The sequence below is a fragment of the Podarcis muralis genome, chromosome 4 (genome assembly GCF_964188315.1).
Source record: "Podarcis muralis chromosome 4, rPodMur119.hap1.1, whole genome shotgun sequence".
NCBI lineage: Eukaryota > Metazoa > Chordata > Lepidosauria > Squamata > Lacertidae > Podarcis > Podarcis muralis.
The window spans coordinates 29,840,283-29,858,780 of record NC_135658.1 but is presented as its reverse complement, the minus strand read 5'-3'; the positions used below and the strand labels follow the sequence as shown (position 1 = coordinate 29,858,780).

The 18,498-nt window shown below is 41.3% G+C and overlaps 1 protein-coding gene across 4 annotated transcripts in view; it reads left to right on the top strand.

The window, feature by feature from the left end:
- Nucleotides 1-18,202, top strand: part of DCLK1 (doublecortin like kinase 1) — a 206,843-nt gene extending 188,641 nt beyond the window's left edge. For 3 of the 4 annotated variants that reach the window (XM_077927145.1, XM_077927144.1, XM_028726503.2), the window contains one exon: nt 16,607-18,202. In XM_077927145.1, the coding sequence (XP_077783271.1) occupies nt 16,607-16,771 (165 nt within the window). In that variant the 3' untranslated portion in view covers nt 16,772-18,202. Of the gene's footprint in view, nt 1-5,961; nt 6,036-16,606 lie in introns of all 4 variants that reach the window. The other variant, XM_028726504.2, reaches the window with a different exon arrangement.
- Nucleotides 18,203-18,498: the final 296 nt, after the last annotated feature.

Below are 18,498 nucleotides of genomic sequence, written 5' to 3'. Positions count from 1 at the left end.
TGAAAGTAGGATGAAAAAAATGGCGCCCTGCCTGGAAAATTACTCTGATTGCAAACTGATTCAGTAAAATTGGAAGTATGGGGGGATTAGGGCTTCAAATGTATTAGCAGGAACACCAAATAAAATGTAAATGCCATTTTGACAGTGGCTAATTGGAAAGGCCGAACTCTCTGCAGAGCATGAGCTGCAAACTGCATGAATTTGTCTTTCCATACTTAAGTTGCATCATGCTACTATGAACCACCCCTCTCAAAAAAAAAACCCTGCTGTTTGACTAAGACTGCAATCCTTAGTCAAACAACAGGTTTTTGCCAGTGAGGTGTAGTGGTTAAGAGCGGTGAACTCGTAATCTGGTGAACCAAGTTCGCGTCTCCGCTCCTCCACATGCACCTGCTGGGTGACCTTGGGCTAGTCACACTTTTCTGAAGTCTCTCAGCCCCACAGAGTGTTTGTTGTGGGAGAGGAAGGGAAAGGAGATTGTTAGCCGCTTTAAGACTCCTTCAGGTAGTGATAAAGCAGGATATCAAATCCAAACCCCTCTTCCTTTTCCTATGTACACTTATTTGAACTTGGGGGTATTTCCTTCTCAGTAAAGATACACAAGCTTGCTCCATAGGACCTACTACATTAGACATATTTAAACACCATTGCAAAAGCTCCTGGTGGAAACACTGAGGAAGTTCTGCCAGTTCTAGGCCCAGAGATGCCAAGAATTGGCATCTAGGAACCATGCCTTGTACTTCAGCTAGCCACAAATTTCCAGCCTGACCTGAAATGATTAGAGGATTAGGGAAAGCCAATGGACAGGGTGGGCCTAGTCACCTCCAGGAGCCTCCTCAGAGAAGCCTTCAACCTGTTTCCACATGTGGTGGCTCTCCACACAAGGCAACAGTGCAAAGATCCAAGAATTCTTAGTCCATGTCGTTCAGCATACTCTTCTCACTGTGGTCAACCAGAAGCCCATAGGAAGCCCACAAGCAGAACCTAAGGGCAAACAGCTGTGATTTCTAGCACTGATATTGAGAGAACTGCCACCTCTGATATCAAGGGCAGTGCATATCTATCATGGGTAGTAGTCAATGATCGACTTATGCTCCATGGTTTAAAGCTATCCAAGTTGATGCCTATCACTGGCTCTTGTGAGAGTTCTGTGTGGCTTGAGGCAAGTATGTTTAGGAGAAGGCTCGGATGCTATAGAATCATAGAATTGGTAGAGTTGGAAGGGACCCTGCAATGCAGGAATCCTAGCTAAAGCATCAATGGCAGATGGCCATCCAACCTCTGCTTCAAAACCTCCAAGGAAGGAGAGCACCACCTTCCAAGGGAGTCCATTCCACTGTCAGAGAGCTTCTGCTCTCAGAAAGTTATTCCTGTTGTTTAATCAGACTCTCCTTTCTTGTACTTGAAGCCATTGGTTTGGGTCCTAGCCAGTGTGGTGTAGTGGTTAAGAGTGGCAGTCTTGTAATCTGGGTAACGGGGTTCACGTCTCCGCTCCTCCACATGCAGCTGCTGGGTGACCTTGGACTAGTCACACTTCTTTGAAGTCTCTCAGCCCCACTCACCTCACAGAGTGTTTGTTGTGGGGGAGGAAGGGAAAGGAGAATGTTAGCCACTTTGAGACTCCTTAAAGGGAGTGAAAGGCGGAATATCAAATCCAAACTCTTCTTCTAGCCTCCAGAGCAGGAGAAAACAAGCTTGTTCCCTCTTCCATGTGACAGCCCTTGAGATATTTGAAGACAGCTATCATCTCTCTTTTCAAAGCTAAACATACCCAGCTCCATCAACCGTTCCTCATAAGGCTTGGTTTTCAGACCCTTAATCATCCTGGTTGCCCTCCTCTGCGCATGTTCCATCTTGTTAACATCCTTCTTAAATTGTGGACACAGTACTCCAGGTGTGGTCTGACCAAAGGAGAGTAGAGTGGTTCTATTGCTATTCCTTCCCTTGACTGTGACACTATACTTCTGTTGATGCAGCCTAGAAGAGCATTAGCTTGTTTTGCTGCTGTGTCACCACCTTCTCTCATCTTAAGCTATGAGTCAGTCTTAAAATATACCATTGCAGAAACAACTTAGTAGCTTCAGTAAAGGTTCTTGTGTTTAAGTGAGGCATGTCTGCAGCCTTAATGAGTTGTTAGTGCAGCTGTCGGCAAGTGAAGAATTTTTAGTGGACTAATTATTTGTCTTTTAACTGATTAATTCATCACATTTAAATAGTTTACATGTTACAGAAACCTCAAAGGTTGCTCTCTTTCTTTCTTTTGAGATATTGTAGCCCAAAGTGACATACAATGTTACAAGCAAGGACTAAGACTCATTCATTCTTGGAAAGAAAGGCTACCTTTAATATTTCTTTCCTATTGCCAAAACCAACATGGTCTCCAAAATGAGCACACACATCCCCTGAGCCCCTGCTGATTTAAATTAACCCTCTCTAGTTAATTAGCCAAACAAGCTGGAGTTGATTAATTCACCCATTAAAGCTTACAATCCTTCATTCTCAAAATGAAATCAATGTTTTTCAAGAACCATTTATTTTGGAGCTTTCTAACGTGTACATCAGCCTGCAGGCACTTAAGCCAGTGCACACATGAAAGCCAGCCTCAGCAGTCCACACAGTCCCTCCCAGCTAGGAATAGGGGAAGAATCTGACTCAGTTTACATTTAAAGCTGAATCAAGCATATCCACTTATTCTGTGAAAAACAATGTGAGAACCAAAACAGAGCCATCCTATCCAGACTTTGCAATCTGGTTATCCAGCCAAAGAATGTTTCCAAAAAAATGCATGAATGGGGAGAAAGTGTGGATAAAAATGAATATATTAGTGAAAATAATGTCCAAGCATGCATTATATTAGGAGAAATTGCTTGCGCAAAGTGTACATTAGTCAAAAGAGCAGACAAAAATGTGTTTATTAGAACTCTGCACTGAAATGTTGAAGTATTTTCCTGAGAACTGCAGTGAAATGAAACTGCAGCTTCCACCTCTATTCCCTAAAAAAACAATCCCATCTAGAGAATTGTGCAGAGAATGATGCTGTGCAGCGGCGTAGCGTGGGTTGTCAGCACCCGGGGCAAGGCAAGTAATTTGCGCCCCCTAACCCGTGGATTTGCGCCCCCTAACCTGTGGATTTGCGCCCCCTAACCCGTGGATTTGCCCTAACCCCAGATGTTGCGCCCGGTGCGGCCGGCACCCCCTGCACCCCCCACGCTACGCCACTGATGCTGTGCATATTAGTGATGGGCAAAGAGTACAAGCCTTTACCCTGATAATCAGGGGGGCCCTTTGAGTGTTTCTTTTCACCACCCAAAAATTGCTAAATAGCCCAGTACCTGCGATGACCTCTGCAAAAGGTGGGGGACCCTCATTTTTCTGATTAGGTTGATGCCATATGTGGTGGGTGGCTCCCAACTCCTACTAGGACATAAGTAAAGCTATGCTGACAGCATCATGTGTTGCCAGGATTCACGAGGGCATGGTCACCAATGACAAAAGGCACTGTCAGCCTAGTTTTACAAACTTCTATCGGAGGAGGAGCCAGGGATCACCCCACCCCACCCCAGTTTTCAAGAGATTAGATCTTCCCCCTTCCCCAACTCAAGCTATAATTAATAAATTTATTATTATTATTATTATTATTATTATTATTATTAGGCTGCTTGCAAGAACTTAAGCAGTTGTGTCTGCATGGTGGGGAACCCCACTTGGGACTCTCACCTCATAGTTAGTGCAGATACTTTCTGCTTTTGATTTTCATCAGGGTTTGGCAGGGCGTCCCAAACTCTTCAGTGCTTTGGACATTGGCTTCCTGCTTCTTTCTAGAGTGTTGGCTCCACTTCCTCTGTCTTTATGGCAGGGAGACAAGGCAGAGAACCCCACACGTTCCTTTTATCTTTGCCGTCCTCTTCATTTTTCATGGCTTCTTCTGAGGCCTGCAAGTAATTTTGGAAGGTTGAACCCTCTTACCAGCTTTACCCAGGTGCACTCCCTCCGAGGTGATTACTTGAGAGCAAGTCGATCGTTTGGCAGCTTAAAACAGCCTTCGGCAACCAGTCAGGCTCATGGATATTGTAATCCAAAACGCCTGGAAGTCTCCAGGCGAGCAAAGGTTGGCTTAGAAATCCCACCCAATGTCTCTAATTGTTGATGGACCTGGACTTCCTTGTGTTTCCAGCTGTTCACTGGCCATTTGCCTTAAATTTCTCTGTGCAAATATATTTCCATGGGTTCAGCTGAGAGAGATAAAACGGGGGGAGGGGGGAATGGAGGCAGCTTGTAGGTGCACCACTCATTAGAAGCTGGGGTCAGCATGAAGAATAAGCTGTTATTTAGGTGTCACTCCTCAAATATTACTTGGTTTTCAGCTTTCCTCCAGGTCCTATTTGCAATCTGTTCCTTTAGCCTATTTTGTTTAAAGTAACAGCAGCACTGTATTTAGCAAATAGAGAAAAGGTGTGTGTGTGTGTGTGAGAGAGAGAGAGAGAGAGAGAGAGAGAGAGAGAGAGAGAGAGAGAGTGATGTGGTCAAATGTGTCTCCCCATTACAATAATTCAGAAATTCAAATAATAATGCGATATTTTGATTGGAAACCCCCTGGAAGGTTGGCTATTGTGTATGGCAAGTGCATCACACAAGTGTGCCACTAGGTGGCAATCATGGATCAGCCTAGGACGTAACACACGGATAATAAGGGCCTCATATTTTCAGCAGGAAATGTTCAATCATTTTGGATGTTTTAAAATATTTTGCATAAGACTAAGCACGGGTTAATGAAACAAAATAAACAAAGCAACATATTAATTTATGCCTTGTGTGGATTCAGAGTCAGGGTGTGTGCTTCAATAAGTAAAAATCTGGAAATGTTTCAAACTGCCTCTTGTAATATGAATTCTAAACATTCAGCATTATGTCACCACATTATACGTCTAATGAGGGAAACAAAAATAAATATAGATTTAATAGATTTCCATGTAACAATTCTAGCATTATAGCATTCTCCAGTATTAAACTGCACATTGTGCCTTTTTCTGAAGAACTAAAACAACATTTAATTACCTGTTAAGTAGTGACCCACCTACGTGTCAATTCGCTGTGGAAAAGTTAGAAAAATAACACCTCTATTTTTTTTTGCTAACCCAGCCTCCGTACAACTGAAGAAATAAATGGAACATGTGCTTTCCCCCCCCCTACACATGTACCAATATACTTCGCCCTACAAAAATATTAAATTAAGCTTACAACTTGGATTTCAGTACAAGTTAGTAAAGATTTTACAGTGCAACCATTTATTTACTCCTTTTGCCTCATGTGTACGGTACAGGAATATACAGTTATTCAGGACTCCTGAGTATCCCTTGTCTACAAGATCTTTTAAAAAAAAAACACCAAAAACCTGACATACAAAGATTGATGGGAATGTCAAAATGTGTTTCTTTTATCTTTGCACATTTCGACAAATATGAAGAAGCATAACTTGATCATTGTGTAGTCTGGTCTCTTCTGGTGCAAGGAATGGCTACGATTTGCTTTTTTTTTTTTAATAAAAAAAGCAACAACACCACACACCCTTTGCCATCAAACAGGGGGTGGGGAGAGGGATATATACGTATGTGAAACCCAAGGGGCAGCCTACTTTTGTTGCTATATAAACGGAATAATTGTCAGAAGTTGAAATAAATGCATTCTCCTATCTCACTTTAGTCTTAAGTCAGCCAGGTAGATTTTTTAGGGCTAATTTCTTTCTTTCTTTTCCTTTCATTTATTTATTTTTTTTCATTTTCTTATTTTCCCATTTCCAGTGCATAGATTTTTATTTTATTTATTTTTTAAAAGGATGTTAGAGTACTATCTTGTGAAAGTGAACATTAAATATGCACTAAGTAAGGGACAGTGTTGGTCTGGAGGTCTTAATGCTCTAGCACAATGTCGACCCACTGAGTTGCCCCGTTTTTCTCTGCTCAGCTGGACCACGGTTTTACCATCAAGAGATCAGGTTCTTTGGACTACTACCAACAACCAGGAATGTATTGGATAAGGTATGAGATGGTACAGCTCCAACAGTCAGTGTTTCCATGGCAACGTGCTGGCAGTCTCCATTAACCAGTTCCTTCAGTGGATAAACATTTTATATTTTATTTTTAATTCGTTATCCAGTCCATATGCTGCTTTTATCAGTTTCATTTTAACCTTTGATTGAGATGCCACACCCCTCATTCCCCTTCCTCACCCCATTATTCACACTGACATTGCAAGCTTTTTCTTCATTGCACATGCTCAGTATTCAAGTTATCCCTATAGTTAAAAGGACAGTGTATACAGAAAAAATAAAATAAAATGGATATGCTCAAGCGATGTTTTCTTTCACATTTATGGTTTTAAGGCATCTACTGTCCTGTGCTCCCTTCTGTTTTAGACCCACGATATGGCAACAGGACACCAGTACCTATGTGTATAGATTTATATTCCTTTTCTCTATGAGATGTGAAATTATATACTGTCATTTTAAATCCCTCCCACCCACCCCCAACCACTACCTTTGCCTTATAGATTGAACAATGCATTGACATAACATAGTATTTAGAAGCTTTCCCCCCAGTTCAACGAAATAAAATGCATTGTATATGTGATGGTAAGCTTGTGTTTTAAAGTATGCACATTTTGTTATACTTTTTTTTAAACAACAGATTAAAAAAAAGAGTATATTGCATGGATCCCCCTCCTTTTCGGTACTATCCTGTGATGCACAAAGTTGATAGGATTGTGATTATGTCTATGGAGAACGGGGTAGTTACGGTACTTGCGATGTGTTTTCTTTTTAAAACGTCTAATCTTGCTACAGAAACAGATGCTATGCCTTTCCTAAATTAATCACTTCTTCATCTATCCAGCGGCTGTTTATTAGATTTTAATATTTATATTCCTCAGGTCTGCTTGTGATTTTTATTTTATTTTTATTTTTTTTAAGATGCAGCGGCGGATTGCCAGAGGATTGTCAAATGCATTTTACCTCAAAAGACTAGGATTTCAAAACTGTATATTACACACACACACGTGTGTGTGTGTGTCTGTGTGTGTGTGCAATTTTACCTTCATTATCATAATGGTGGCAGCAGTCATCACAAGCATTTACAGTGCATTCAGTATCCCCCCCTTTCTAGAATTTAACTAAAATGCATGGATCAAAGTGCAGCAGACCGGGCCAGAAGAAATAGTTTTCTCTCGATATATATATATACAGATGTTGTTTCTTAAATAATCATCAGAGTGGGTGCTTTGCAGTAGAGGAGATGCTCAGTGGTCTTCCATTCCATTGATGTAAGCCATTCCATTGATGTTTAAAATGGCATATTTGTTTAAGTATTCTAAGCCTTTGATCAGTATTTTAACTTTTCCGATGGACAATGTTAGAAACAAATAATGCACATTTTTCTGACGACCCAAGACTAACAAATGTTCACATGTTTGCAAGGAACTGCTGCTAATACCAGATAAAATTATTAAGTATATACCAGCATTGTCTATGCAGGCTACTGCTATGAGATCCTAATATAACCATCGAAATGTCTTCGTATTATATGGACAGATTTACCTCTACTTTATAGTATGAAGGACAACATGGTTGAATTTTTGCATGAAGTCGAAGAGTAAATGAAGATTTAATAAGGCTCATTTTAAGAGTGGATAAAATTTTGGAAAGATTCTAGTACTTAAGAAGGTAGGAGCTATATTAATGCAGCATTTTACCCCTAGGATTCTGGAAGACATAACTGTGCAAATACACAAAGGCAAATACACATTCTGCTTTGGATTATTCAAACATACATATGTACATGCATACAAATATATATTAAGCAGGGCATTAAACACCAGGGAATATATGTTAAACAGGACATGGTAAAATTACAGCACACGACTGTGATAGCTGCTTTTCAAGTAGTGCAACCAAAACATTGTCCATCTGTAAAATGGGCAAAGTGCTTGATAGTTAATATTAAAAAATTGTTGTTGACATCCTGCTATAAGGACCCTTTAAGTCCCAAACATAACCCACTTTACAGTCCAGTGACCCGCTTTGGGTGCAAAATATTTCCTGCCTGAAGGGCCTCCCCCTATTTATTTTGAGTGACTCTTGCTGTTCAAATGGTTATCCGTGCCAGAGGGAAGTAGATATATGCACCAGAATATATACACATCTACTGCTTGGAAGGTCAAAATCAAAGCTAAACCGCACATCTAGAAATGCTCTCTTGGGATTACACCAGAATACAGGTGGAGGAATTAAAAATTCCCTATTCTTCATAGATGTTGTAGACTAGCATACACCCCCCCAAGGGATAATGGGATTTGTATTCCATAATACATGGAGAGCACTACATTGGCTACCCCTAGCTAACGTCCTCCTCCTGCCTCCGTGTGCTTGATTTCTATGGTTAGAGAGGGTTCTTGTTGTTGTTTTTCAGTGTGGAGAGAATTTAAACATGGTATGTCAGTCTAAACTGATGCAATGTTGGGAGAGCCATACCATGTGTTTTTAACACTTTATCAGGTGTGGAAATGATTTTCTGCTGGGACACCCAATTGCCCTTTTCAGGATGCAGAAAGATAAAAGTAAGAAAGCTTAAACACGAAGAAAAATAAGAGAGACAACGAAGGGAAAACATTGTCCTCTTGAGAGAAAGAACTGACAGGGTTTTTGTAACCCTTCACATTTCCATTGTAGTTCCCACACCTCACTGAGCAAGTTATATCAATATTTAACCAGCCTTGAACAACCTTACTCTTAACATATTTAACATCTGAGTTTTAAAAAAACCTTGACCTGGTTCCGATAGCCTCCTTCTAGTGATTTGATTTTGGTGGACAAGAATAAGAGCGGCAACTGCAGGCTAGCTGCGACTTTTCTCTTTAAGATTGCATAGCTTGCAGTATGTCCTGCTCACTGACCTTGCTTAAAGTCTAATGAACATAATATGGGAAGCAATGTATAGAAAGCTATCTCCATCCTGTAATGACAATGGCAGTTGCATTGATTAATTCATAATGAGTCCTTCGTTGAGACTGCAAATGGTAATTACGGCAGATTCTTTTCATGGGAGCCAGAGTTGTTGAGTGGATGGCATGTGGCCTGTGAAATCCAAAAACAACTTGTTCAAATTACTACTACTACAACCAATAATAATAATAATAATAATAATAATAATAATAATAATCTGTACCCTGCCCATCCAACCAGGTTGCCCCAGCCACTCTGGACAGATTCCAGCATTTACAAAAACATAATTAAACATTAAACAGTATTTTGGAGTTCCCCCATCACGTGTGAATAATGGCGATGGGGTTGGAGCTAAGTTGACTCAGGAAAGCTTATCATTTATACCAGCTTTCCCCAGCTTGCTGCCCTCCTGATGTTTTGGGCTACAGCTCATATCCATTCCATGGTATGGTTTGAAGGCACAAGAGGCCACCACTTCAGCAACCCAAATTTCTGTAGTTAAGTGCCTAGCTCAACTGGGCTCCTTTTTGGGGAGAGCAGGGGAGGGTGGGGATATAAGAAGAAAATAATAACAACCGTTCCCCATATCCTTTCTATAAATAAGAAGGTCCTACAGGGATGTGTTTCAGCAAAGGTATTCCATGACTTTAGCTGCATTGCATTGCAAAAAAAAAAAAAGGTGGGGGATATTGCTGAGATCAACTTGGCCTGGCAGAGTGATGAAATGTGGAGCAGGTCGCCTAATGTTAATTAGCTGGGGAGTGCATATGAAGAAAGACAGTCCTGTAATTATGCAGGTCCCAGGTTGTCAAGAGCTTAAGGATACAGCACCTTTAATTGAGCTCTGAAGCTAATTAGTCAGTTCAAGCAGATGCTTTGCATGCAGGAGGTCCCAGGTTCATTCTGCAGGTAGGACTGGGGGAAACTCCCTGTCTGGAATCCTCGAGAGCCACGGCCAGTGAGTTTAGACATTCCTGAGCCAGATGGACCAATGGCCTTGACTCAATATAAGGCAGCTTCTTATGTGGAAATAGTAGTTTATGCTCCTATGCAGCTGGAATTAAATATTAGACCAACAGGAGCTTCTGAGTTCTCTTCTAGGGCATCCCCACATAGAGCAAGTTTCCAAGGGGAATTTGCTGACCTTCAGACAAAAATATGTAACTTATCCCATAAGATCAACTTCTGTACCTGAGAACTTGAAAGTGGCCAAAGTAGTAACAATTTTTAAACAGGGATCCTGGGGAGACCCAGGAAAATACAAGCCAGTTATAGCTTAATATCTGTTCCAGGAAAACTAGTGGATAGAATTTTTTTAAAGACAGAATCATCAAGCATATAGAAGAACAGGTTTTGCTGAAGAGGAACTGTTTCCCACAAGGGTAAGCCCTACCTAATCTTTTGGAGTTCTTTGAGAGTGTCAACAAGCGAATGGGTAAGAGTTCTCCGGTAGACATTGCGTATTTAGACTTTCTAAAGTTTGCCAGGTCATTCCTGCTCTGAGGGGCTGTAGAGGAGAAACCTGACGACTGCCTTATTCAAATATTACAGGATATTGCTGCATCTTCATATGATCCAAGGCAAAAGTGATCCAGTGCAATTGGGTCAAGTTGGAACTTCTGACAGTTCTGGCTCACACTCTGCTAAGGCAGCAGTGGGCAGGTTTGGCCAAGTCGAAGTGATTTTATCAGCAAAGGAATGTAATAATAATGATTATGTATTTATTTATACTGCCACGTTTTCCCCTGATGGGACTCAATGCAGCTTACATATAAAAATGAGAAGAGCTAAAAGCATAGGAAAAACAATAATTTAAAAACAATTAAGCATTGTTAGGAGTAAAACAATATAAAACCTATAAAATCTATTAAAGCCATACAAATAATTACAATAAAAACAGAACGGCACCAGCTCTTTCATTAACAGCTGTCCATTCCCAAAAGCATGTTGGAACGATAAAGTTTTCATTTGCTGGTGGAGGGACAACAAGGAGGGAGTCAGTCTAGCTTCTCCATGAAGGGAGTTCCAGAGTCTGGGAGCAGCCACCAAGAAGGCCCTCTCCTGCATCCCCACCAAGTGTGCCTGTGAAGGTGGCAGGACCAAGAGAAGGACCTAGATGACTCAGAATTTAGTGGTTCTTTGAGTCCTGTTCTGGCCTTTTTTCAGCCAGAACTCACTGGAACTCAGTTCTGGCGCCTCTCAGGTGGGCGCCATTGCCATTCTAAGAGAACGAGGGAGGAGTTCTGGCACCTCTTTTTCTAGAAAAATAGCACTGGTCCTGTTAGAGGAAAAGGTGGGGTATATTAATAATAATGTTAATAATAATAGAACTTACTAAAATATCACAAAGCAGTGAACAACATTGTGAGTTCTTCAGAACTCTTTTTCGGACAGAATGGTTTGCCAAACTGAGTTATGGAGAGGGAGAAGAGACTCTCTATGATGTTCCAAAGTCTGCTTTATGTAACAGTCTTAAGACGGAGTCAGGAGTAGACAATGGAGTGGGATGGCAGCCCTTACCTGACCTCCCAGAAGATGGGTCGCTGCTGCTTACCAGGAGGAAGAGTGGAAGGAGCAAGGTGGCGCACTTGACAGAGGCATTACGGTGCTCCAGCTGTCACCTCTGTACAGCATCAACCTCCCTATTACCTTGTCCCTCCCACTCTCCCTCTCACTAATCAGGAATGACGCACTTGCCAGGAGGTCAGGTAAGCAGCATAGCCACTCAACCCCGCCATCCAGTATCAGATGGAGAGCAAAAAGTGGCAGGGGGTGGGGAAGCAATATCAATTAAAAGAATATAATGCAAATATACCACAGTATGTTGTTATAATAATAATCCCAAAGCATAAAAGACCCGCCACCATTTCAAAAAAGAATGAGCACTTAAAATTCACCCATAGCCAGGCCATGTCCAAATGCCTGAAGAAAGAAATACAGTGGTACCTCGGGTTACATACGCTTCAGGTTACAGACTCAGCTAACCCAGAAATATTACCTCGGTTAAGAACTTTGTTTCAGGATGAGAACAGAAATTATGCAGCAGCGGTGCGGCAGCAACGGGAGGCCCCATTAGCTAAAGTGGTGTTTCAGGTTAAGAACAGTTTCAGGTTAAGAACAGACCTCCGGAACGAATTAAGTACTTAACCCGAGGTACCACTGTACATCTTCTGGAGCCAAAAAAGATGGCAGTGTTGGTGAGAGAATAGTCTATAGTTGGAGGACAACCACAGAAAAGGACCACTAGGAATGTGGGGAATGTGCCTTAGCTGAGTCAAATCATTGATCCATCTAGCTCAGTATTGTCTACACTTCCCAGCCCTACCTAAAGATGCTAGGAATTAAACCTGCCATTCCCCATTCTCTCATTGCCACAAGGCATCTCTTGGGAGAACTACTTGCACTTCACACAGATCAGACGGGCTCTGATGTTCCTCCTTTTAAAGATTCCAGCAGTGCTGATGGGTTATCGAATGCCAGGCAATTTGGAGATGCTACTCGGGTGGCTCTGTGGGTTAAACCACAGAGCCTAGGACTTGCTGGTCAAAAGGTTGGTGGTTTGAATCCCCGCGATGGGGTGAGCTCCCATTGCTCGGTCCCTGCTCCTGCCAACCTAGCAGTTCAAAAGCACATCAAAGTGCAAGTAGATAAATAGGTACTGCTCCGGTGGGAAGGTAAACGGTTTTTCCGTGCGCTGCTCTGATTCGCCAGAAGTGGCTTAATAATGCTGGCCACATGACCATGAGCTGTATGCCGGCTCCCTCAGCCAATAAAGCGAGATGAGCGCCACAACACCAGAGTCAGCCACGGCTGGACCTAATGGTCAGGGGTCCCTTTACCTTTACCTTTACCTTTACCTTTACTGTTAAGCATTGGCCATTGGATGCTAATGGAAGTGGAATAGAATGGTGTGATTGTGGGAGCTTTTAAAGTATTCTGAGCAAATGTTGCAACAGTACATAATATAGCCCTAGCTCAGCAAAGTGAACAGAAGATATCCAAAATGGCAAGCAAACTGTAAAGGCATCCTACAGAATTAAAGAGGGAGAGAGTGGCGGGGGAACCTTTCTTAGATTAATGCACGAACAGCTGCATATCTCGCTGGCACTGCCCTCACTGCAGCCCTGTGGCTAATATGAATAATGCATGCACTAAGAGGGAAAACATACGCCCGTATTCTTTTATTAATGAAACGAATATGTTTGTATGTGCATGGCTAGCAGTAAAACAAAAGCAACGGAAAGTGGAGGGGGGAGTCACCGTGCCCATAAAAAGTGACTATTTTCCCTCCAGTGATTCCTGAGCTAGTAGACAAAGCATTACGCAACAGCTAAAATGCGCCATGTATTTCACATTTGCTACAATTGGGGGTGGAGGGTGTGTCTTCCAGAGCCAGGGCAATAGGCCAAGTTGTGGGGCTCCAATGAAAACTTTCAGAATGACGTTGGTTATGGCAAAGTCTACCGTGGCCAGCATAATGTCTGCATGGTGTTGCAGACCTTGGTGCTTCCTGAAGGATGCTTCAGAGTTCATTAGCACCGACCTGTTAAAGACAATCTGCTAATCAGATACACAGTAGGTAGCTGCCTATCTATCCCCTGTAAGAATCATGCAATTTTACTAGGTTGCTACCAATATAGACTTTTCATTGGAACTCTGAATGCTACTTCCCTCCAGCTGAGAAATGTCATTCCCATCATAGTGTGCTCATGAGCGCCTGAGGTTTGTTGGATTGTTCCAAACTCTTATATACAGCAAGCCCACAACTTAGGCACATTTAAACTTGTGCGCACATTGCACGTGACCTCTGAGAGGTGGTGTGGTTTGGGTAGATGTAGCAGTTTGGAGGCTACACACATAGCACCTATCGTGCTATACTATAGGAAAGGGCCATAGCTTAGTTGCAGAGTGCATGTGTTGTATCCGGTTAGTCCCAGGTTCACTTCCTGGCAGCGATAGGCAGGGTTAGGATCGAACAGTGGAGAGTGACTGTCAGTCAGTGTAGACTAGATGAGCTAGATGAATGAATGCTATGGTTCAATATAAGACAACTTCCTAACTTCGACGGACAGCTAGATACATCTGCAGAAGTCTGCATCTGTTTTTCTGCATGGCCCTACCTAGATCAGGGCAACTGACTTTAGTAAGACTTAAAGAACGCCGCTGGAGGCTAAATTGCAGCCTTCATATTTTAAATCAGACTTGAATACCAAGGGAAGAATTTCATCTTGAGTCTGGGATTAATATAAAAATTATGTGATGTGGGTCAAACCTTTAAATAAACGCCTTTGGAGCATAAAAAATACTTTAAAATGCAAATCTGTATGTCATTGAATGGTAATATATGCCATTCCCTCCATTGCTTTCGGAGAACTATATACTGTAAATGCTATATTTGTAACGTGAATATGATCTGGATTGTCTTCTGCTTCATATTAAAATATAATAATAAAGTTGGTTTTAAGGCCAAGCATCTCACGGGGTCTTGAAAACTGGTCAGACCTTTACCAAAGGATCAGCAGTAAACAAAGCACCTTTGGCAAACCATCATGATTCAATTTTAGCATTCTTATTTAAAATTATTGCTGTTGTTTAAAACCCAAATATGATTTTTCCTCCACTTTGTATTACTGCTCTAAAGATTCTAACTATGAAACTATTAGTGGAACAATTCAGCCTAACTGAATCCATTTGCTATAGAAACCCTCTCGGTCTTCTGCCTTTATTACATCATTTTCAAGCCCTGATTGCATTATTTTAGAGCATGGATTGCTATAATGCTATTCTGCCCTAACCTGATGGATTTAGTTTTCATCTTGTTCTCAGAAATGCCCAGTCTATAAATATATCTCCGTTCTCTAACCAGGATTACAGTTAACTGGTAAATTTTCCAGAAGAAAAACAGTTATGCACGTCCCAAGAGAAAATGATACATCCTTTGAAGTAGAATAACCTCTTGATTGCATTATTTTTTAAAAGAGCCCATCATGATAAAGAGAAGTCGTTCCAACATTTCCTACTTAACACTTGCATTCATTTGGTTTCTAGACAATCCGGTAGTTTTTAGCCTCCCTTGCTCCCAAGTGGATATATCTGCAGCTTAGAGGCCAAGTTTTTATCCTTTTGGCATGTGCAGTCAATTCACCGTAGACAGTTCCTCCCAAATCAACAAAACTTAGAGGCTCTCTGAAAATTAAGCACCATATTTATGCTTTGTGTTAAATTGGACAATTAATGCCAACTTGGAAATCCCAGAAGCAGTGGGCGGCATCCAAGAAAACAGTTGCACCAGCACAAGCACTTTGGGCTGCACAACGTCCTCTCCCTGTGTGCCACCTAAATCTCTTCTGGGTAGTTGGAGGAAGCCCCAGAACATACGAGGGGGGGGGAGGGTTGGGGAGAGGGAGCCAAAATTATTTGTGCTAGAGGAACTGTTTTGTTGGATAAATACACCCAAGATGTATTTGCGGAGCCGGTGGCAGTAAATACGCATAGCTTTCAGGGTTCGCTTGACACTTCTCTTGCAGCTCTTCCTATTACCAAAGAGACAAACCACTTTGTGAACATTGTTTCTCTCTTTAGCAATAGATCAAACCAATCTGCAGGATGGTTCTCCCCAGGCCAGGTTCTTTCTCCATGTACACCTCATACTGCTTCTGATTGTGTTGTTCTCATTTTCATCTAAGGCAGCGGTTCTCAACCTGTGGGTCCCCAGATGTTGTTGGACTACAACTCCCATCATCCCTGAGCTCTGGCCTTGCTAGCTAGGGGTGATGGGAGTTGTAGTTCAACAACATCTGGGGACCCACTGGTTGAGAAAGGCTGATCTAAGGATTAATAACAACTGGGCAAAGCACTGACTATTCTGCCCTTCATAGTTTAGGGGAAATCCAGCTTTGCATATAGATATATTTGGGAATATGCAATATAGACACAGATGTACATACTATAAATATAGGTAACACCAGCTCCCTGGACGTGTAGAATAACATCTCTTCTTGCTAATGAGTGTGTGGTTATTCTGTTTAGAAGTTGCCTTTCCTCTCCCTTTCTTTGACTTTAGTCTGACAGTTTTGTAAGAATGTAGGGTTGGGTTTGACTGGGGTTCTTTTTGACACCTTCACTGTTTTTTAATGTTGGCAAATATTTGCCCCCTTCGTACAAATCAAATCACCTTTTAACCTTTCCTGTCAGGATAGAGGCTTACTTTGGAAAGGGAATAATTGTAGGGTCAGTCCGCATTCTCCTTGAAACCTGAACCCTTTACTCCAAGAAATTAATAGCATCCAGAAGTTTAACATATGGCATGTGTGTGTGCGCGCGCACACACACACACACACACACACACACTGTATATGCTTGACGATGTCACGCTGCCTCTTAATAGTTTGGGTCATGCCCTTTTGTGTGAATTTATCTGTGTTATGAGTTAAATCCAGCAAAAACTGGCTGAAACAGAAGGGTGGATGGAGGAAGGGTTTTTGATTTGACCCGGACTGATTTTAGCCCCAGTCCTGGGGAAAAGAAAGGGTGGGATGGAGAACATATGGTAGCCAGATATGGCATTTCATACACAGCCTAATTTCATTTATTCTCATTTTATGCCCCTGCCAGACCACCGCTCTTGATAAGGAGGGGCAGGTTTTCCGACGAAGACGCAACCCGGATGTGAGGGGGCGCTGCAAGGCACAACAAGCACCACCTGATCTCAACTCCGAATCGGAAGACTATTCACCCAGTTCATCTGAGACTGTTCGCTCACCTAATTCACCCTTTTAATAAAACACTTTTGCTGAAAGTCTTGGCTTAACCCTTTGAGATTCTGAAAACAAACAAACAAACAAAAATCCTCCAAACCTGTGTGCAACTGTTTCATTTGATTTCTTCTCCTTCTTTTTTTGTCTGTATCAGTTGCTTAAAGAAAGAACCACAGAAAGGGTGCTTACAGTATCTTTGTAATAATAATTTCCTAAATGACTGAAACCATCTTTGTTCTCTGTCTAGATTGTGACTTGCTGCTAAATATGATCCTCAAAGGGTTAAGACTATTTTGCTTTTTTCTAATACATATATATATAAATATATATATATATAATTTTCAAAGGGGATAGAAGCAATGAATGTTTTCATCAGTCAAGCTACAGTATATGACTTAAGCATATGTTAACCCTCTGAGTGCATAATCTTAAATAATCTTGACTTGCCCCAAAGAGGGCTTTATCATCAACACATTTTCCTGCAGCACTCAAATTGGTGGTTTAGCCGAAGTGCTACGTAATTACAGGATCTGGATTGTGATTTTTGTAGAGTCTGGTTTTATTCTCTTATGCCAGGGGTACAAATAGTCACCCAGCAGCTACTGGGATCTTTACAAAGCAAACCACTGGGCATCTGAGTTGTTGGAGAGATCAATGATAGTTTTGTTTGTTCTCATGTTTTGCTGAACAAAGCACCCTCCTTTTAGCACATTGAACCTAGAAATTCTAACCATTTCTAGGTGTGTTCTGCCATGATTACTCATTGAAATAATGTCACAGGCAGTAGAGCTGTCTAAGAACAATCTGTTTAGGGTGCTGTTTGTAGTTCCCTGGTTGCTGGCTGCAACACAGTTTCATGGGAGTCTATAGTGGAATGAATTCCCCATCATCCATACTCTGCTGTGCACAAAGTCCTCCTTTCTGTACATTCTTTTTAAAGACACAGGTACATGCAGAAGGCATGTTTGGGAGTAGGCAATAAACACAATCAGTTTTGGTTATTTTCATGCCATGGATTGTTCCTCTGGGCGTTATTGTGGTGTTATTTATATGGTGAGGGGTGCTATTTACAATGACTGGATGGGGGGGGATGTTTAACAGAGGAAATTATTCTACAGACGATGTAAATTAAAGAAGAGATTTGAAATTCCAAACATAAATAACCTTTGTTTTAAAAATAAAGTGGCTAGCACTTACTCACCTAATGTCTTTGTACAAATATATTTACCAGAATTTAGTCTGCGAGTGTGTGTGAGAGAGACAGACAGACAGCAAATGGGACAAAAATTCCAAAAGTAAATGTTTCATCAGTGCTTTGAAAACATAATTAACCTACAAGAATCATTTGGTTTTTAAAATAACGTTGGTTCCAAAATGTAATAATGTTTGTAAAAATGGTCTCTGTTCATTCACCAGTCACTCTAGTTGAATTAAAAAAAACCTTGGTTTTTAAGGCATGATTCTCAAAGTGTTATTGAGGAGGCTTTAGAAGAAATGCAGGATGGTAAAATTCATATCTAGAGGTTATAGAAATTTTACTTTGAGATACAAAACACCTGAGATGTGGAGATCAGCAATCCTGTTCACTTGGGCTATTTAAATACTGACAAAGGTAATGTCATTTAAGCAGCTTAAGTGGAGAAAGGATTTCAACCAGTGGAATAAAAGGTACTTGATTGAACACATTTTGTTCATTATAAAAGCATAATTGATATAAAACCAACTGGAGCCATCTCTGCCAAGTTGCTT